This window comes from Anopheles stephensi, chromosome 3 (genome assembly GCF_013141755.1).
Source record: "Anopheles stephensi strain Indian chromosome 3, UCI_ANSTEP_V1.0, whole genome shotgun sequence".
Classification (NCBI taxonomy): domain Eukaryota; kingdom Metazoa; phylum Arthropoda; class Insecta; order Diptera; family Culicidae; genus Anopheles; species Anopheles stephensi.
In genome coordinates this window covers 60,572,791-60,594,183 of record NC_050203.1, presented here as the reverse complement: position 1 = coordinate 60,594,183, position 21,393 = coordinate 60,572,791, and the positions used below count along the sequence as shown (strand labels likewise).

The window sequence follows — 21,393 nt, the reverse complement described above, 5'->3', positions numbered from 1 at the left end:
CCTCTCTCGGTGGCAAAGGGGAGGGTAAAGAAACAGGATATAATTTTATGGGGTAAAGTTTTGCAAAATTGCCACTACCACACGCTTACGAGCGTAAGCACCCGTTAACTCAATATACGCTCATGTTTTTTGCCAACTTGAAACGAGGTGCCGAGCACGTTGTGTACCGTGGCGCGAGACTCCGCTTGAAAGTAAATGGTAAAAAATACGCTCAACACACCTGCGTGCGTCTGCGGCCACCCTAGCAGCTAAGCAGGGATGTCGCTTTATTTGGTTTAATTTCTCGTCCAATGCCGCTGGTGACCATTCAATTCAAGGGCAAATTTTGCCACCCAGCGAAGGCACACCTTTTAGATGGAGACGCCTGGTTGCTGGTGAAATGAGCCAACCCGTGGAGACGCCCGGTCATTGGTATTCAGTTTTGTTATTTACCTTCACGGATACGGTGCCCGTGCCTCTTTATCTTGATCGTATTCGATAAAAGTTTAATGAGACGAGGCACAACTTTCCCACAGGGTGATTGTTTTGGGCAAATTGAGTTAAGATTAAGTTAAGCGGATTAAACCTCACCTAGGTCCGAGGTCCATGGGCCCGGTTTATTGTTGCCGATGTTGAGCAAACACACAGATGAGCAAAAATGGGCAAACAATAAAAATGTTGTAAGCTTCCGTACTTCTATATCGAATACTTAATGGCTCTTGCACAATATAAACGAGCTCGGTACGCTGAGGATTGCTTTATAATAAAAATAAATTGTACGATCATCATTTATCTACGGAAAGCAATACGGCCAGGCCGATCTTTATGAATAAAAAAAAAAAAATTATCTACGGAAGGTCTAATACGGAGGTACTAATCAACATATTTTTATTTTCTTTTACCCTTTCAGCTGCCTTTCCTGGACTGTGTTCCTGTTGCCCGGTTAAAGCACCCACCACGACCGGTTCCTCCTCGTCACCCACATGCAGCTCCTCCTCGCCACCCTCCTCCCTCGCCAGTTCCGTGATCGGTTCATCCTCTTCCGGTCTTTCGTCGATCACCAACTCGGTTGTCAACAGTGGACTGCCAGATCCTCGATCATCTTCCGTCGCTGAACTGCGCCGAAAGGCTCAGGAACATTCGGCAGCACTGCTCCACTCCCTGCAGGCGGCCGCTGCTGCCGGACTTGCTTTTCCTGGGTTCCATTTGCCACCGCTTACGCTACACTCGGCGCTCAGCAGTGCAGGACGAAAGCCGTCCGACTTCATCAACGATCTTTCCATGCACCATCACCATCATCATCACCATTTGGCGGCAGCGGCAGCAGCGTCGGCTGGAGCGCATCATCTGGCGGCCGGTGCCGGACATCTGGCAGGCATGCATCACATTCCGAGCAATAATAACAATAATAATAGTGCGAGTACAGCAAACAACAATAACACCGCAGGCAGTAACAGCGGAAGTCCATCAGAGAATAGGACCATAGTGTCCCATGCAGACTCACCCCGTTCACCACGGTCACACACAGGCCCGGGTAGCGAAAAGCCAGACTCTAACGAATAAAAGCGATTCCTTGCCATGCTGGAATATGTTAGAGCAACACAGCAAACAAAATATAAATTTCAGCATAATGCATAACATGGATGAAGTATTTTAATGCAACCAGCCCCAATAGGTGAGCTGAATTTTAAATAACGTTCGAACCTAAAATCTTCATCATTTGTTGATTAGTTCAAGTGTAAGCGATTCCCGCGCTGAAGAGTTCGGAGACCGAATATGGATAAAATTATTACTGAAAATTTTGCAATAAAAGTCAAAACCATTCTTCGACAGACAAATAAAGTACGTTAAAGAAATAGATTAAGCAAAACCCATACTAACAATATTAAATAAATAATGCTTATTGCAAAGGAAAAGCTCCAGCATCACGGTAGTTCAGAAAGGTTAAGAAATTCCCATCGAGCACATGAATGGCAATAGAGCAAGGAGCATCACCATGTACATGTAGATTATGATAACATATAAAATGCACACTTGTAATGCTAGTGATTAAATAAGAATCAAAATGCCGAAACACACACACACATACACACGAGCACACAAACACACATTTGTACAAAAAGATTCTGCGCAGTATTCATTAGCAATAACCAAACACAAAAGAAGAAGTGGTAAAAACAAACCCACAGAAGAGATTGCAACGTATTTCGTTCCGTGCTCTCTCTCTCTCTGTCTGTCTTTCTCTCCTTACTAAAGAAGAGGATATTTAAAATACTTATTATTCTATAAACACATTGTAACTAAAAGATAAAGTTTGCATTAAATAGAAGGACCGCAGATGATAATACAGTGAGGAAGGAAATGTATGAAAGGTGCCAGCAATATTATGTATTATGAAGCTAGCAGCAAAAACTCACACGAATTGTAGCGTATCCATAGATTCATCCCGAGCAAGAAAAGGTAAAAAAAAACTTCCCGAGCATGTAGAACAACGCCAGCTGATAGTTATGCTACTTTTAAACATGTAAATTAGTAAACTCCATAGAATGATGAGAGGGGACTGTAAATCGAAACAATTTAATCTTGTTTGTTCTTTTCCCAGTTCGTCATGAAAGTAAAGTAAACAATAAAAGGCAAATTAAAATGTTCTTAAACCATCATCGTGTTTCGTTGCTGTTGTTTTATGTATGTGTGGGATATCACTTTTTTATTGTATTAAAATTTGTCAACAGCTTCTACTACATCTTGGTCTGCTTTATGGAGCATATCGTTGAGATAGGGGCACACTTTCCAATCTGTATCTGTGGAGTACTAGGTCCAGCACTGCATTCCTCGAAGAGCTGGTCATATCTCCAACAGGTTCGATTCCATTGGATTCAGTCTGCGTCTTATAGAATATCCCATTCATCATATTCTTTGGTCATGGTGAGGATATCTACACCGCCTAGCAGCTCAGCAAAATTGTGGTTCACCACCACCAACACTTTGGACACCACCACTGAAAATAATCCTCCACATCCGTACCCCTAAAATGGTGAGATCACAGCCATTCTCCGCCATCATACTCGTAGACCTCCTGTGTTGCAGGAGTCTTTTGCGCCTCCGTATTTCGATGCTTAGGCTATTATCCGATGTTACGATCGTACCAAAGTAGCAGCAGACCTTCTCTAGCCGTACTCTCTCACATACAAGGCAAACTATAATGTACTTTGTCTTCGCCGCTATGAACCTCAAGCAAACCCTATTTTCACCTTTCAGTCTGCAGGACATCCCTTCTTCCGATTTTAAGAGATTGGGTAATATTCGCCATCTGGACGTCAAAGTTCCCGCTTTCCATAACGCCAGAGCAATCCAGAGCATTAAGAACAGCAAACATAAGTGTATGTTTCCATTCCCCTCAGTCTCCGATGAGATTCAAACGGTTCCGGCAGCATGTTCGACACTCTTGCCTTGCATTGAACGCTCAGGTACATTGTGACTCTCAACAGCCATACCAGCTTTAGCGTGCGTTTCTCAGCTCAATCCAATCTCGTTATGATGTCGTAAGTCGTCCTGTAGGTCCTACGGTTTTGCTGAAAATCTTCGACAATGTGTGGATTAAGTCGGTAGCAGATTTTTTTCCAATCACACGTCTGTGTTGTTTGTCTCTGCTGTAAGCGCTCAGTATAGTATCTTCTCCATTTGCTCCGTTCAGATTGCTGTAGAAGACGAATATGTGCACTTATGCTTCGTCTTTGGCACTCACCTCAAGCAGGGTAGTCAGCATTGCGTACGGGTAGGCAGTCTCAGATAGGATTTGAACCCCGGTCCTGCCGTGTGAAGATCGGAGCCTCATCCACCGGACTGCCCATAGAATATATGCACTACAACACATACAACTTTTTCATTAAAAATTGAGAGGTTGATCTTATAATTGGGTCCGACAAAATATTATTAGATTTTATATGTACACTTTCTGGAAGGATAAGAAAAAGAACGCAGGTAACCCTACCATAATTTATAAAAACTGTTTTATTAAATTATTCTTCTTTTTTTCACTTCACATAAGATCTTGCAGAGTTACATCCTTTCGTACTGCGTTGTTGTATCCTTCTTTGTACCGGTACCAAATTGGGCTTTTGACAATCGCATCAGTTCCACCTAAAAGCACACACACACACACAAAACGAAGATAAATGTTTCCATCATTTGATAAAAGTTCCACAAAATATAAGCTAGAAGAAATAAGAAACGAGTTGAGCATTACAATCGATGGGTATCATCGTTCCCCACATGGGAAGAAAGAAAATCCAAAAACGAGTATCCATCCGCTCCAAACCATTGACCATTCGGGACCAACGGAATTTCTATCCTGGAGCAACCTTACGATCTCCAGACACATAAACAATTTGATTTGTCACACGTTCAAACTTACCCTCCTTCACCGACAGTACCGTTTCCTTCGTGCAGAGCCGTCCGAAAAAGTCCTTCGAAACCTGTGCCAAACCAAAAGGATAAGAAAGAAAAGGAGAAAAAAAGAAGGAGGAAAAGGATTGAGAAAAATTTGCTGAGATTATGGTAAAGGTCAACGGGTGCGAGTGCTAGCTGTGGGCGTATCCGCCCAGATCCTCGTATAAACAGTTTATATTTTCAAAGAAGGACAAAAGAGATGGGGTTGGTGTGGGCTCCTACACGTCCAACCAACACACAAGCAAACAATGGCCTTCCGGTCAGTGGCCACCTATCTACCCGACCGGCCAATTCTATTTCGACTTGCCATTTTTCTCCCGGGGGATTGAAAGTAAGTTGTCGCAAATTGACATGTAATTTGAACCTAAACAATATAAATTGTTCAGTCTATTGGGCAGATGATGTTTAGTTAAAATGGGATTTTTGGATTATTGGAGAAATACGGCCATTTTGTTTTTCACTGTAAATTGTGCAATTTAGTTTGATAGGAAAGTTTTAATAGGAACACACCACGTGAACTATTCCATAAAAGTACAGTAAATTTTCAACCAAACATAGGAGACAACCCCCGTTTGCACGGCATGAAATATAGCTTCCACTGCATCGCATCATTCCCGGTGCACTAAATAAAGCGAAAAACCGATCCACCATCTACCAAACGGTCCATCCATTCTAACCGTTTTGGATTATACGCTTCCTTCAGGCTTCCCCATCCGTCTGTGTTCAATCCCCATCATCCTAGAGTACATCCATCGGAGAGCACATCTACATCGTTAAGATGCAATAAAAATAAATCAACTGAATTTCCCTTCGTTTGGGTTTCCGTTACTCGGAAAATTGTTTAACACACTGAATTACGTTCGAGCGTTTGGAGCGTTTTTCGGCTTCAGTTGCGGTTCCAGTACGGTTGGGTTATTACGCTTCGCACCACTACTGCCGCCGCTGCTGCTGCTGCTGGACCGATTGGCTACATTTGGGGCCTGTTCGTTTATGTTGCCGTGCCCAACACCGCCAAATGACCCCGCGTCCGTCCTTTCCCTGCACACGTGTGTGCACATGTTGCGTGATTTGAGCGAACTGTGTTCGTTTCTGTGCAAAGCGAAGAAGCATCCACTTCCGGTTGGCCCGGTGGTTGGTGAAATTCGCACACAAAGAGACGAAGAAGCTATAGCTAGAACCTTCTTCCTTACCAGTGGTTCCTGCTGCGATGCTCGAATAGAATGCGAGACCAAGCGGGCAAGACGTAACCCTGCTAAACGGAAGTCCAGCAAGCAAGCCGGGATGATTACTTTTATTGCCTCTTTATGGTTCTCGCCCCGCTACCATCGTCCGGTGGACTCGGACTGATCCACGCTGTACAAGAAATAAGGATAGGAAAAATTGCCTTTCCCACCTCCGTAATCAGTAGCAGCCGCACAGCTTTTACTCTATTGCATCTTCGCTTTGCCAAACGACTCTGCTAAGCGATCGATTCAGTTGATGTTTATCTTTTTGATTTCACAGTGCTTTCGCCGAAACATAAAAATAAGTCTTACTATCTATGTGCAAGAAAAGAAATCCTCAAGGGGTTGTGTGTATGGAGGAAGAAATAATTATCTCGATTCTGTCCCAAAGTGAATAATCAAATTGGTTTTATAAATTTATACTGATAAGGGCATGATTTAAGCGAATAAATGCAATACGAGCAGAGTTAAACAAGTTTAAAGCATAGCGAGTAAATTCAAATCCAATAAACACACTCCTTAGTAATATACGGTCTGGCCGTCATAAATTAATATATATACTACCTTTCAACGAGTAGAACCTCGCTAATTGTTGTTGATCGGATCGAGGACATAAACGAAAACAATCGTCGACCAAGTGGCATCCTACTCTGAATGCTCTAGTCATCTAAGGAACCTAATCTACCAAGAAAGCTGGGATTCCTCGTCATCCACAGGACCTTCGACTTCCTAGAGTTCTCTTGGTTGAAACGTTCCTATTGTCTAAAAGGATCAGAACCTTCTCAAACCTTATCTATCAAGGAACGACGTTGTCTAAGAGGACCCACCCTTCAAGGGACTTTGACTAACAAAAACTCTTGTCGTCGAAGAGTCATCATCGTGGAAGAGTCATCATCTAGGTCTCGCCTTCCCACGGGGTTCAAAGTATTACATGAATCATTCTCAAAATTATTCCCGCCACTTAACTTCTCAAGTTTGCATTTTCTACTGATCAACTTTTTACTGTTACTTAGACAATAATTTCGGTTTAAGTATTTCTATTTGCATTAACATTTACTTCAATAACCGAGCTCACCCGGGATAAGGTGCCCTTTCACGGTTTGGAGAAGGAAATGTTTCCAAACCATCGTGAATTGTACTTATATTTGTAATTTAGCTTTAAGCAATACGGCCAGGCCGTTCTTTATAATATAAAAAAAAAAAAAAACATTTACTTCAATGTCCCAAATAATTGCAACAATACAGAAATAATCTTGTCAAATCTTTGTCTATTTTGGCCTCGATCGAGATCTCGGCCTCCGTGACATGCTTTTACCCGTAGCTGGATAGTCAGTCCTGCGTACGGGGAGGCAATCTGGATGGGATTTGATCGCCGGACCGGCCCCTTTTGCCATATACTGACTGACTGGAACGGATTAAACTCTATGTAAGAGACTAGCCACTAGTGTCGAAGAATCTATAAAATGATAACTTTATAAGAAATCTGTGCCATTCGCCCGAGTTACCAACCCCCGACCCGCACGAGTTTCCGTTTATGTAATTACACGTATAAAGGCATCCTTAACGATCCTGACACCATCCATAAAACGAGACCTGACCACTCAACCGGTCCCGTACACTTCCGGGCCGAAAGCAAACACATTCACACAAGCCAACAAGCAAAAGAAAATCCCATCCCCCGCGTGGACAGTACAAGATTTACGTGCTACGGACGTTGATTCTTCTATTGCCAACGTCTTTATTTTCGCTCCTCTCGTCTTTCTGCCCAGCGCGTCTAGGGCGTTCTTCAGACCCGAACGACGAACCACGATGGTGTTCCGGGATGGCGAAAGCAGCAGTAAGTGCTACGCAAACTCACCGGGTGGCCACTAGAATCCTTGACCATCACCATCATCATCATCAAGGCGGAAAAACGTTGAGCGAACGAACGAATGAGAAGCAGCGCTACGGGAACGGGGAGAATAATATAATATTCTCTATCTTCACGGAACAACGATTTGCGTTTGCGACCCGCTGGCGACCCGTACGTACGTACGCCGGGGGGGACGACGGGCGGTCAGCCAAAAGAGAAATTTGTTTTCCCCTGGCGTGACCCACCTTTTCCAGCACGAGCCAGGCGAAATTATCTTATTTTTATTAAGCATTCAGCTAACGCAAATGTACTTTTTCCTTCAACCCGGATACATCCGAAAAAATAATCTCGCACACACCAATCCTTTCCGGTACGACGACGGGGGCTTTGAGGTTTCTTGTGCGGGAAAACACCACCCGGGCACAGAGATTGGGTCACTGGCAAATAATAAATCCTCTAATGGTATCCGGTTCGGTTGCCCCGCTGGGCAACACTCGCAACGCATGCAAACGAAGCACATTTCCAAGGCGAAGCCACGACGAGAGCGAATCGCGCGAAAACGATTGTGGATGATGATGGTACGGTACCATCATGCTGGGCAGTAAATGATTTTATGCATTAGCCTTTACTGTTCGGGGTTAGGAAGCTGATAGCTGATTAGGAAAAAACGAGCGAACGAACAAACGAACAAGAAATGTTCAGCCAGTTTCGAGCAATAACTGATGGAATAAGTCGAAAATGAATGATAATCAATCTTTTCACACAGCTAAACGATCAATTACAATTGTGCTGATCACGGCTTGCGATGAATAAAACATCAACGTTAGACGTTAGATTCTTGCTGCCTATCCAACTAATGCTTCTAATAGCTTATTATTAGTTCATCGGATAAGTACAAATCAAGAAGAAAGACTTATACAGACTTGTATCGGGTACGTTGCGCTTGGCAAATAGGGACGTTTGAAAATATAAAATAAAATAGATAAAACTGAATCGAGAAAGAAAGTAAAAACTTCTCTAATATGTATATTCAGCAAACCAGTCAACGAGGAAACGAGCCAACACCATGATAAAGCGTTATCGAGAACGCTTCTACGAAAAAAAGGGTAACACCGAACCGAAATGCCGGAATGTATGCAATCAATCTGAATAATAAAAAAATACATCTCAAATTGATCCTTGATGGCATAACTCTAAATTACCCTCGCTTCCTCTCTTCTCTTTCCACCTCCCCCGCGCACGACTTCCTCCCGGCTGCATAACCAAAAAGTAGTTCTTGCCACTACCCTATCAGAAAGCTAAAGAAATTCGACTCAAGTGAAAAAGAAACGCATGCCAGTATCTGCTTACAACTTTGCTGGTTCTTTGTGAAACTGTGTCCACACACACACACACACCCACACGGACAACCCTTCCGAAACTTATCAGCCAAAGGAGCTGGAGCCCCAAAATGGACGACCAGCCACGAGGGAGGGAAGGTACAAATGTATCGAAAATTGTGTACAATTTTTCATTTCACCCGTCCGTATGTGTGTGCCTTCGGAGGCGCCATATTTCTACGTTCGCTTATGTGTAGGAACGCCCGGATGACGGAACGCAATTTCTACCCCTGGCGTAAGGCTTCTCCCATTCAACGACCGCTTCCATCGTGTCAAGCGCAAGGAAGCTGACACCAGCCGAGGGAGGGAGAGAGAGAGAGCTTGATCGATCCTTTCCCATTTCTCGACGGCACCATCTCGAACTCGGCGTCGCACGTACATGGGAAGGTATTATATTGAATGCTTTATTTTATTTATTTTGCTGCATCACACCCACACCATTCCCCTGTGTCCACAAGCATACACACACACACACACACACACACACGCTTGCTATGGGTGAGTGGTTCGTTTTTATTTTCCATTGCCCCGACTTCAGCTTCTAAGCCGGGACGATCCCGTTCGCTCACTGATTCTGGGTGAAGATTTTTTTTTTTTTTTGTTGTTGCTTTGGGCACACCTTCATGTCTTGGCATGCGCGTCCAGGGAAATTGATGCGAAATTGTGAGGATAAATCGGTCGCAGAGCACGAATGGAAGACAGCAAAGCAAGAAAACTGGGGGATGGGTGTCCCGAATATGAGAATTTGCAGGTGGGGTGGGTGGTACGTTCGTTTCTTAACTTATATTGGGAAAATTACCAAACAAACTCTGTTCTAACCCGTGGCCGTGTTTTTTGAGGAATGTCTTTGTTTAGAGTAACAATATGCAATTACTCTCGTCTTTCTAAAGATGGCGACAAGCGAAGAGAATATCCATCACCAATAATCAAATTTCAGTTTCACATATAAGCTTCTAATTGACTTATAGAACGTTGATTTATTTTGAACGACATCCAATTTATTGGTAAAGAAACAACTTATTGGTCATGCAGCAATGGAACTCTTGATGAAATCAACGGACAACCATACATATCCCGCACAATACAACGGTGCTTCAAATGTGATAGAATAATCAATCAATGTATGGAAATATGATACGCCGGGCACGTGCTACGTAGGGAGACATGAAATTGGAGGATATAGAGTAATAGCTTTTTTTTCATTTCACCTCTTTTGCGAATAAATATAGACCATAAGACAATTTCTTCGTCTCCTAAGAAAAATCATATCTATTTATCCATCAAGCCAAACAAGCCTCGAGCCAGTAAAAACGCATCTCTCAAAGTCATCAAACTCATAATTTAAAAACACAAAAATTGCTCTATTCAACAACGAACCTCATCAACTTGCTTAAACAATAATAATGCCCACCATAAAAAAAAACTTTTCCTTTCCTTCCCCCAACCAAACGGTTGCGCAAACGGCTTGATTTCAATTTCATTGTGCATGATCTATTGTACAAGCACCGAGACTATCGCGTCCCGTACAAGACAGCGGAAGGAAGCGCAGGTGATACGAAACTTCGGCTCCATAGATTGATTGCACTCAATTTCCAATCATCTTTTCCATATAAATTGAACCAGGTAATAGATTTTATGGCGTTCTTCTTTTGTTTGCACCTTTCGGAAAACACGCCAAAAAGTATCGTCGTCGTCGTGTTGACTGGGCCGCTAAGGCCTTGGGACGCCCCAACCCAACACGGGTACGAGACATTTGAATGGTAATGCAACGAAATGGAGTTTCACTTACCACTTGCTTCGTTTTCTGCACAATTTGCTTCGGTTTCAGTGTGCGCAGATGATTTGGCAGCTCGGGCGATGACTTCGCGCCATCCGGCCGTCCCTTCCCGGCGTTCGTCTCCTTCGGCACTGTGTTCTCTTTGTGTCCACCGTTCGATAAAGCTTTGCCGGAGCTAACTTTCGTGCTGGAGCTGTGACCCTTCTGCCCCGCTTCCAACAGTTTCGGCTGTGCTCGACGCATTTGTTCCAGCTCAACCTCGCGTGCTACGATCTGCTTGCCGAAGTAGGTGGAGCTTTGACCGGCGGTTCCGCTGAAGCTGCACAACTGATCAAGATCCGGGTTCAGCTGGTACTGGTACGTTCCTTCGGGCGTTTTCAGCTGGATGTAGTTCAGCCCAAAATCTGCCATCACTTCCACCGTGTGTGTGAGGTCAGATTTTTCTCTGCAAAAAAAAAATCGGAACAGACGGAATCAATCAAAACATGCGGTCGGGTAGAAATCGCAAAACAGAGAATTTATTCCATCCTAATCCACTTACTTCTGGGATAGAAGCTGCAGGGAAACCGATCGCAGCGACGGATTGATGACACGCTTCAGCATCGGTATCGTATCGATTAGGACTGCTGCACCCTCGCCGATGCCCTTCAGATGGGCGGACAATCCTTTCCGCAGTCCGGTTAGTATCAGCTTTGTACTGGCCAATTTTTGCGAGTGCTGAAACATATCAAATTACAATCATTTCCCTGCATTAGAAAAGGATTTAGGAACAACAGCTTCAAACAACAGCTCACAATAAAGGTAAACATAATTTATAACTCAAGATGGAAATCATCCGAGGGGTCTCCCAAAATGAGAAAATCAAGCACCCACCCAACTCGAAAATACAATCAGCCGGTACGGGTGGGACGCGTGGAAGAAAAACGTGGAAAATTATATAAATTTTCCAACACAATTTCGCTCGCAGCCTTCCCGGATCCGCTCGCGCGATAGGAAACGGAATCCGATCCGTACCCCTTTCTGAGCTGATAAGCCTAATAAAGGAACAAAAACATGCGGATAAAAGCGGAAATCTGTGAGAAACCGTTCATCCCTTCAGGGTTCATTTTTGGGCTTGCTTTTTCTTTTTTTGTATTTGTCTCGAAAAACACTTTTAGGCCCTTGCTCGCTGCTGCACATCAGCAACCCCGTGGGTACTCGAGGCCGCGGTTCGAGAAACACAAAAAATTAAAGGGTAAATTAATATTGAATAATTAATAGAATCATTTCATGAAAAACACTCGCAAAAAAACTTCCCTTTCGCGAACAGGGTCTCCCGCTCGTACGGAGCGGCACCAACACGTTTGTTTCCTCCATTTTGGGGCTCGCAAAAGCAGCCCCAATAGGTTTCTTTTATTCCTATCCCTGCATATCGAGGTCGGACGCATTTTTTTTCTGCTTAGGCCTTCCATCTACGGGCCTAATTTATCCGCGCCCTTACCGTGATTCGAGTGGGAATTAATTTCCTTTTCATCCGAAATTAAAAACACAGCAAATTTTAAAACGAAAATGGCTACCAGCTAAACCAGCGTACGAAACTCCAATTCTTCACAGTGATGGTGACGAAGATGTGCGTCCCTAGCGCGTTTTTAACCCCGACGCCCGACTTGGCGGATTTTGGATACGGAACAACAAGTATGTCGACCGTGATGAAGTACCTGGGGCTCAAAAGGGGTGTGTGTGTGCTACTGCAACAAACACTGACACTTTTCAATACCCGAAGCACAATCTTGTCTTGTTGACACCATCTCTTGTGGGGTACGTGAGACTTTCCGGTGGCCCTCCCGAAAAGAGGGTCTCATTAGTGTAACAGGTGCTCCAAAAAACCTCAAAACACCCACTGCCAGGACGGCATGCCCACATTCAGGACGGAATGGCAATAATGAAGACGTAAAAGGCGTTTGATGGATATTTTTTGGGAAGAAATGTTCTACCGCCTCAGCCATTGAGCGACACTATTATAAGCTCAATTAGAACCGTGGGAGATAGAAGCTGACGGTCTTGCAAGTCCCAAAGCTATGCCCCGTCTCACAGACTCACATGGCTGCCCTCGTTGTTTCCCCAAAAGAAAGGCACAAAAGCGTACCGGCAAGCAGTGGCGAGCGGAAAACCGCATTACAACCGTTATTTACTTATCCACGTACGAAGGCTTAGGTTCTGGTTTTCTAATTATCTCTTCAACGGGAATAACCCTAACCACAACGGACGCTGGCCAATGTTGGTTTTAATGCACATGCACATAACGAAGCCCTAGGCAAAGCAGCCACCCACCACTACTGACATTCACCAACACAAGAGACTATGCCTCACTGCCTGTTCTTGGAGCTATTTCCCGTGTCAACATCGTCGCTTTCAGAGAGCGAGCGAGAGAGTGACCTCTTCATCACACCATCCGTCCACCAACCGTCACTTCCACCGCGGCAATGCCAGAAACCCGGGCGATAGCAAGGAAGTACAAAAAGAATTATTTAAAATGGTGTAAATTATGTTTAAACTGTGTGTATTCTATTAACCGGCGTGTACGGTACACGGTGCAGTCGACCCATGCAGTCGGCCGAGCCTTGGTCGAGCGGCTCTGCGCCATTTTTTATTCATTTCAGTTCAGCTCTGTTCTAGGCTCGGGGCCATGCTTCTTGCAAACGTGACGATGATGTGTGCACTCGGGATGAAAAGCTCAATCACGCCGTGACCGTAATAACGTCGATTGCGAAGGGGCGGGATCTTGGGAGGGCAGGGTAGAGGGGGAAAAATTCTTCAATTGACACCGTGACATTATCCGATGGTTAAGGATGTGTAGCAAGAGCGTGTTCTTTCACACATCCCGGTGGTGGTGCTTGTTAACGTTTAACCATGTAAGAGGACGAAGTTGCACATTGTTTCAGTCGTAGATGCATTAATGGTCAAAATAAAAATGTTGGTGGATTTTTCTAGATTGTTTCTTGTTTTGTTTCTTGCTGAATATTTACACTACAGAGGACCATCCGAGGCGCGGAGAAGGAATACAATTAACGTCCACGATGCCCTTTCTTATCTTAGACCATCTCAAGGAGCGTTGTCTTCAAATGGACATCGTCGCCTAAGGTATACCAGAATATATTGCAATCTATATAATCTTCTCGTCCAAGCGCTATCTTCTTAGAGACTTCGTAGTCAATAAGGTTTGGTCGTTTGATTCATCTCTTCTCCAACTATACTTCTAAGCTAGCAAGCAAGTCTCTAAGAAACCTCGTAGTCTAAGCTCCTTTCACAAAGCGACTGGGTAGTTGAAGAGGTTGAAGAGTTGTCCAAGAAACTTCGTCCACCAAGATAAACCGTGGAGCTTCTTCGTCCAGATCTCATCTACCAAGATATCTCGGAGGCGAAGATTCATTAAGAGAAGCTGCATCTTTAACCCTTCCAGGGATCTTTAACCAAAGAAGCCTCGTCGTCTAAGGTACCTAATATACCAGCATACTGTCCTTGCTTAAACTGTTCACAGTAAAAAAAATTCTTCTGAAAAAATTCAAAACTACAAAATGGTAGCAGCACCTGATAATTGAGTAAGTTGCTAAAGTGCAATAAATATAAAAAATGCTGCTGACATTCTGACGGAAAGCGTGCGAAATCCGCCCAATGTTAAGCTTTTACCGAAGTGCGTGTGTCACTCCGGATTGTTGCCATACGGAATTAGAGATTCCTATTTAGATTGCATCCTTGGAGTACGAACGAGTGCCCACTGTCCCCCATGAAGCCGAAGGAAAATCCTTCGGAGTAATTAATAAAACACCAGAACGCTTTGTCGCGCCCTCATCCACGTCCTCGGTCGAACGGCATACGGAAGCCGAAAAGAAGCGGGCAGTTATTTCAAGAGAAACTTTTCAATTGTGCCCCATGTACACAAGGCGACGATAAAAAATTCTATCTACCATACCACTATATCAAAGACCCCAGCGGTAAGGGCATGGTTTCTTTTCATCCTGAAAAACACGGAAACGACGTAATAGAAAGCATAATTTTATCTTGCACCATATTTCATCAAGTGCAGCATCAGTGGTGCAACATAAAATTCCTTCGGGGATGAATGAGCAAGGGTCCTTCGGGAACAGCTCCCTCAGACACCTAATCCCAGCGTTGCCCCGCTAATCCCCCGCGCTATCTTGGAATCCTGGGTTTACCACTTACCTCGTAGCCCTTGCTGGGAAAATTGATTTTTGGCCAGGCGAGCGTTGCAAACAGGTAGTGCCACATGACGAACGCGTAGGCGAGATACGGATAGATGGCGTAGTTTTGCAGCTGGTTTAAGGTGCGCTGTAACCGATCGTTGAAGCTAAACCATTCCGTTGCCTCCGCCACACCGCACATGTCCGCGTCGGGCATTTTTTGATGCAGATAGTTTTCATACACACCCTGCATTAAGCGCTCATAGTCACCGGCCATTGTGACCACCTGGAGCACGTTGGACATACGCGTCGCGGCGGACATATCGGTCAGCGTAACCATTTCCTGAACGGTAGCGTTCGGGTCAAAGGTAATCGTTTTCTTTGGACGTGTTATCTGAAAATAAAAGGGATGAAGTACTTTCTTACAATCAGGTTTAAGGCATCAATCAATTAAAGCTATAGACTGTTGAATGTTGGCTTATTGAATAATGACACAGTTAATTTAAAATCAATAAGGAAAATACTTTTCCACATTCCTTTGCATGCTTGCCGTGTTCCAAGGTAGTTTCGACAAAACAGAATGGGTGCCCATAAATTTTGTGAAATCAATTATAATGACATAAACAAACCGAAGTCATCATTACCAGCCATTATTAGCCACATTTTTCATTTGTTTCCCCGTTGCTTTAAGGGGGACATACACCTTGCGACGGTGTCGATACCCTACTTGAACGGTACTTGTTGTACTTCGTATTAACTAGGGCATGGGCTGTATTGACGTACATGCATCGGTTAACGACCCGCCACCACGTCATGCAACAGTCGAACATTCCGTACGATTTTTGCTGTTATTAGTCTGTCAGCTGTTTTTTCCAAACACGGAAACCCGTACGGGCACAAGTTGAGCGTGCCCATGTACGCTAGCAGTAAACAGTATTCCATAGCAACGCGAGCGAGCCTAGCAACGGTTCGAATATATCATCCCAACCATGCATAATTCCATCGAAACCCCTAACCTTGGCTACCGATAAAACATTTGCTTTAGTTGCGAAAGTTCAGCGGGTCCGGCAACAGCACGGGACTTCCTTCGGCGTAGTGTTTACAGTGCCAGATTTTCCCTAGAGCCTCTCGATTGCTGCACAATGTCTGCCCTAGTCAACTACCCACGGGTACGTCTTTTAGAACCAAATGCAGCACTAACACCTCTGTTGCAGGAAATCCTGCGTAACTGCGACCGCAGAAACGTCCGATACGATCGCCCGCTGGTCCACTTCGTGATTAATCTCCTGAGCTTGGATCCACAGTACGAGCTGTTCATGGAAACGCTCAGTGCTGATCGAAGAAATCACGATGATTTCGTTGAAGCTTGCTGCAATCTGCTTGCCGACGACCGATCGCCAACACTGATCACTCTCCGGATGCAGTGCTACTTTCTGGACAACTTCTTCGACAAGGAGGAAATTGTGGAGAAGCATGCGCGCAACCTGCAGGCCAAAACGTTCGCCCTGACGAAGGAGATCATCGACAACGACGTCATTACGAAGGATGAACAGGACGAGGTGTTTAACAAGGTGATCCTGGACATTGTCATAAACATGGGTTTGGGCAATCCGGACTGTAAGGATGTTATCGCCGAAACGATGCGTGCCCTAAACTCGGTGATGTCGCGCAGCGATAAGGCAAAGTTTGTTACACTCGACCGGAAGGATCGTCTGATGGCGCTGAAAGACATTCGCGAGATTGTAGCCGGCATCCGCATCTTCAACAAGCACTCCGGGAATACGGCCAACGGCATGGCGGACTGTGAGTGGAGCAGCAGCCACTTTAAAGCCTTACCTTAAACTTGCTGAAGTTGCAATGTTTCTTTATTTTCAGTGCCAAAGATTATCGACCAGTCCCACGAATCGACGAAATCGATTCTTCAAATAACGCTGTGTGAAATCATGGACAAGGTGAACCTGCTGACAAGTGCACTGAACGCAGCGATAGCGTACGATTTGCGCAACCGATCGATCATAACGCTGCTGCCGGAAAACATTACCGCCGACGATTTTGAAACCATCAAAGACCTGCTCGCCATGTACCGGCAGCACGAGGTGTACACGCGAAAGCTGATAGACGAGCTGGCAGGCATTAAGCTGAGCATTGATGGGTGTAAGCAGGAGTACGAGGCGAAGCTGTTGCGCATCCACGAAGCCGTCCAGTATCGTACCGCCATCCCGACGGATCGTGTTTTTGTAAGTTTTTGATACGCTTATACTGCCGTACATGTCTGCCTACAAAGTTAAAATAGCGTGCGGACGTTCAGCATGTTATAGCATCAAAATTGGATGGGCTGGGGCCTTTGTAACTGTAGCTGGTGGTTTGTTACATTAATAACTAACTCTTCTTTTTAGCCTAAATTTTCCGAACTGACACGCGTTTGGTTGCAGTTTCAAAATTTCATATTTCTCCTCTCGGAAATGAACCAAATCAGTAACACGCTGACAAGCCTCACGGAGCGATGCGCTAGTTTCGATGACCTGGCTTACCGCTTGCTAGGCGAAAGTCAGATACAAACCGATGTCGATCGGTTGAACAAAGTCAGCTCGAAGCGGTTCGTCCTGCCCGATCCGAAGAACTGTGAAATTGTTCCGTACGATGAAAGCATGCATGTGAGTGGAAAATGCAGCTGTTATGTTGTACAATTCGTTACAATCAATTTAATTCCGCAGATTCAGCTGCTCAAGTTCTGCCTGTGGCACTTGGCCGAAGGCAAGGGTTTGCTTATGCCTGGAAGCACCGAGCTGGGTGTGTGCCGTGTGCAGAAGGAACACTTTCTCTTTAACATCCCCGAACCGGTGTCATTTTTTGACGAGGAACCAAATAAGTATGACGCTTCTACATTGAAATACTAGAATGATTTAAATAACAATTTAAATGATTCTCCTCTCACAGATACTTCTTCAAAATAGTCGAGACGGCAAGGAAGAAAATACAACTCATCTGTCTGCTGAACATGTACGACAAGGTACAATCCTCGTACAATGCGCCCCGAAGCGAAGGCTTTCAGATGAAGATAACGACCACCTGCGATCAGGAGGTACAAACTGATCTCCATCCCGTACCATCTAACATTGATCGCGAATATCGCTGGAACGTTTGGGATTACCGACGGGAAGCAATCCGGCTTGCTAACATTCGCACCAAAAAAACCACTTCCGTGCAGACGCTCGAATCGAGCCGTGCCATACCGAAGTCGACACAGATTTATCTCGGTAAACCACAGACCACTCAAACGCGTGTCAGCCGGAGCACGGAAACGGAACAACGGCGGCAAACGGGACTGAAAGTGATCGAACCATCGGCACCGTCCCCTTTGAAGGTGTACGCACTGACACTAGCGCAGACGAGTCGTTCCGCTTTCAACCGAAACGGAGAGCGTTAGAAGGGAGCTGCTGACACGAAATCTTACAAAATAGTCGTAACGAGCGTTACATTGTAGCAGGTAGACTCTAACATCCCCCAAATCATACCTGGAATATTGATGACCATATGCTGAAGAGTCCTTTGTGGCGATCCTTTTGGCCAACGTTACACTTGAGCACGTCCGTCAGTCGGATCGGTTTTTTCATGCAAGCAAAGAACTGCAACATCGACAGGCAGGCCCGTACATCGTTTCCGGTCTTTTCTGCCAGTGCCAGCATCGAGGTAAGATCCGTTGTTATCTGTTCCTTCTTCGCGATCACGAGTAGCCTACCGAAAAGAAGTGAAAAATTAGATTAAATTTTAATAAAGGGATGATTATCGCGTGCTTTACGTACCGTTCCGCTAGTCGAGCACATTCCGTTGGTGGGAAGTTCACCACATATGCGACCTGTCGCAACTGCCGCAATGCCGGTGCATACATATCGTTGCAAATGCAGATGATTGGCCGTTTCAGCACAAACTTATCCCGACCAGCCTTACCCGCTTTCTTCGGACCACCGGCTTTCTGGGGACCACCAGCACTGCCCGCGATAAATCGCAGCAAAAATTCGATAGCCGCTATCGGGGCACCATCAATTTCATCGAGGACGATACAGTTCGGTCGATTTTCCTCGTTCAGTACCGATTTCATCTGTGTTCCGTTTTCCAGCACCAAACGGAATGCGTCCGGACTACGATCGTCAGACGCATTTACCTCCCTTATGGCGTAACCGGCATGACGGGCGATTGTGTGCGCTAGTGTAGTTTTACCCAATCCAGGAGGACCACACAGTAGGGCCACCTTCTGAACTGGACAACCGTGTTCATCCAGCTCCGTGTTGAGGGTGGACCGAACCTTACGGGCTCCCTTCACCCATCCACCGTTCGATTCGAACCGACCCGTTTTTTTGTTGAAATTGCTTAGCTGTGTTTTGGTGTCTTTTGCCTTTTTTACAGGCTCCCGGTTAAAGACCACCTTATCCCAGAGCTTAAGCCACTGAAGGAGGCTTCGGTTTGTGGTTTCGTCGGAAAGCAGATCAATGTATCGCCGGGGACGATACTTTTCTACCCAGAGCACATTGCTTTCGGTTGGTATAACGATTTCGTCAATATCTGGTGTTTGTGAGGGAAGAGCATTGGTCGGTTCCGTCAATCGTTTAGAGACCTTTAAAAGGAAAATTCAAATTAATTACATACAACGAGCAAAAGAGTCGTAAAATCTCTACTTACAATCTCATTCGCTTCACGCCAGATCCGTTCCTTTTCTGGTCCAAGCAAACCATTAAAACCGTTGTTCGCACAATTGATCTCATCGATCTGCTTCTTCTCAAATTCCTCCGAATGAAACCGAACGTACACGCACGTTTTGTCCTCCCTCATAACTGTCATTGATGGCCATCTGAAACATTAATTATTACATTAATAACTTCTTATTTCCCTTAACCTAGAGAACGGCTCGTACTTCGGTGGTTCGAGTGAAATGTTATCCATCTTGAACCGATGTAACGCTTCGGCCCGCGAAAGCATTGACGGTTTGGACGGATTTGCCACCGCATTGTACCGGTGTCGTGCTTCCAGTATCCGTTCAATCAGCTCCATATCCTGCTCCTCTTCGGTTTTTGTCTTTTTCTGTGAAGAATACACGTATTGCTCCTCGTACGGTTCCTCTTCGATGTCTTGTATATCGCCGAACAGTGCCTCGAGTCGACGTTTGCGCGGATTAGCGTCCATCTGTTGCAAGGTTTGCAGTGCATTCGCGGGTGCAGTTGATCCGGGGAAGGGTGTTGATGCAGCAAGACCATATTTACGCGCCCCGTTAGTGCCCGTTTGGGACGACGGACCAGGTGTATCGAACAGTCGTTTATGAACGGTACTGCTGCCACGGGTGATAATGGACAATGCAGGACTAGCGAGTGGGCTTTCCTCGATCGTACCTAACTGGCTCGGTGTTCGATAGTTCGAGCAGGAAGTTGAAGCGCGTCGACCATCGCCAGCGTGCCCATTTGAGGGTGTACCAGGTACAGATGGATCGTTGCGCGTTCCCGGTGGTGGATCATCGTCCATATCATCCATCGCTTCGAGATCATCTCCGTACACCAGCTCAAACTCGTCTTCCTCCGTAGGGTATTGATCCATCGCACGACCGCGTAAGTATCACTCTTGCCTTAAAAACGATACTAAACGCATAAAAATTCGTGAAAACACTGCAACACAACTGTTTCCCGAGCACACGCAACGAAGTGTAATCAAAACAGCTTGGTTTGACGTTTCGCTTTTGGCGCCATTGCACAGTGGGCGTTCTATCGGCGAAGCTGTTTTGTTAATTAAATAATTTTATTTTAATTCCTAAAATAAATTATTAACCCATCCTACGTAAATGCAAGAAAAAAGCCAGATCAAACTGAATTCAGTTGAAATATCACAATTGAAAAAGAGAAGCTTGTAAAAATTTCTGAAATCTAAAAGATAATGGAATGATAAAAAATCCACTGTCCAACATGCGATGTTTTTCGTTGCTTGCGATGTAATGTGCTGCCATCTGTTGGTAAATGATCAAAACTACATATTTTCAATTATGCATTGTGGGAATGCGAAAAAAAACCGTTGAGTAGAAAAAACATTTCACAATTATTAATACGTTTTTAATATTTGGCATTCGGTATGTAATGGATACACCCACACCATAAGAACCACAACTATCCAATTAAAAAGAAAAAATCAAAAGTGGACCAAACAAAGCAATATTCCTGCACAAGCAAAGAATCAAATTCAAATTCATTATAAGTGCAACAATTGAAATCATGTTAAGATTCATTTATATTTTTAATTTCAAAATAATTTGTCATTCTTTTTTTTTATTAATATCGACCTGAAGTTTAGTTGAGAAGAATACTGCCAAGTCGTTCTTTGCTAATAAAAATAATTAGTTCACTTCACATACTGTTAATTTTCTGCTGAAGATTTGTTAAAAGCTATCACTAAACTAACCCTAGACAATAGAATAGGAAGGTGAAACAAAAGTTGCTGACTAGAGGGAAAATCTGGGTTATAAGATTGCCATGTAGTCATACAGTCTCTCCCCGACGGAGTTGGAACAGAAAAGATTTGA

General features: G+C 44.6%; 3 protein-coding genes across 4 annotated transcripts in view; 2 read left to right on the top strand and 1 right to left on the bottom strand.

Annotated features, from left to right (window-relative positions):
- Positions 1-2,636, top strand: part of LOC118513548 (diencephalon/mesencephalon homeobox protein 1) — a 66,476-nt gene extending 63,840 nt beyond the window's left edge. For both annotated transcript variants that reach the window (XM_036059435.1, XM_036059434.1), the window contains one exon: positions 890-2,636. In XM_036059435.1, coding sequence (XP_035915328.1) covers positions 890-1,542 — 653 coding nt within the window. In that variant the 3' untranslated portion in view covers positions 1,543-2,636. The remainder of the gene's footprint in view (positions 1-889) is intronic.
- Positions 2,637-3,972: 1,336 nt separating this feature from the next.
- Positions 3,973-20,542, bottom strand: LOC118513546 (chromosome transmission fidelity protein 18 homolog). Its single transcript, XM_036059432.1, has 9 exons — positions 19,747-20,542; positions 19,515-19,683; positions 18,641-19,449; positions 18,353-18,572; positions 14,860-15,231; positions 11,201-11,376; positions 10,672-11,104; positions 4,394-4,454; positions 3,973-4,119 (listed from the first exon to the last, which is right to left on the bottom strand). Exons 1-9 carry the CDS (start codon positions 20,418-20,420, stop codon positions 4,019-4,021), a joined length of 3,015 nt encoding a protein of 1,004 aa, XP_035915325.1. The 5' UTR covers positions 20,421-20,542; the 3' UTR covers positions 3,973-4,018.
- Positions 15,853-18,650, top strand: LOC118513547 (cilia- and flagella-associated protein 206). Its single transcript, XM_036059433.1, has 5 exons — positions 15,853-16,640; positions 16,713-17,074; positions 17,234-17,491; positions 17,552-17,706; positions 17,775-18,650. Exons 1-5 carry the CDS (start codon positions 15,980-15,982, stop codon positions 18,262-18,264), a joined length of 1,926 nt encoding a protein of 641 aa, XP_035915326.1. The 5' UTR covers positions 15,853-15,979; the 3' UTR covers positions 18,265-18,650.
- Positions 20,543-21,393: the final 851 nt, after the last annotated feature.

Excerpts from the sequence above, each read along its gene's own strand:
- LOC118513547 (XM_036059433.1), top strand. The coding sequence starts at position 15,980 with ATGTCTGCCCTAGTCAACTACCCACGGGTACGTCTTTTAGAACCAAAT. Across the intron at positions 17,492-17,551 it reads CGTACGATGAAAGCATGCAT|ATTCAGCTGCTCAAGTTCTG; the intron begins GTGAGTGGAAAA and ends TTAATTCCGCAG. Across the intron at positions 17,707-17,774 it reads TTTGACGAGGAACCAAATAA|ATACTTCTTCAAAATAGTCG; the intron begins GTATGACGCTTC and ends CTCCTCTCACAG.
- LOC118513546 (XM_036059432.1), bottom strand. The coding sequence starts at position 20,420 with ATGGATCAATACCCTACGGAGGAAGACGAGTTTGAGCTGGTGTACGGA. Across the intron at positions 18,573-18,640 it reads TGTGCTCGACTAGCGGAACG|GCTACTCGTGATCGCGAAGA; the intron begins GTACGTAAAGCA and ends TCTTTTCGGTAG. Across the intron at positions 4,455-10,671 it reads TGCAGAAAACGAAGCAAGTG|GTTTCGAAGGACTTTTTCGG; the intron begins GTAAGTGAAACT and ends GGTTTGGCACAG.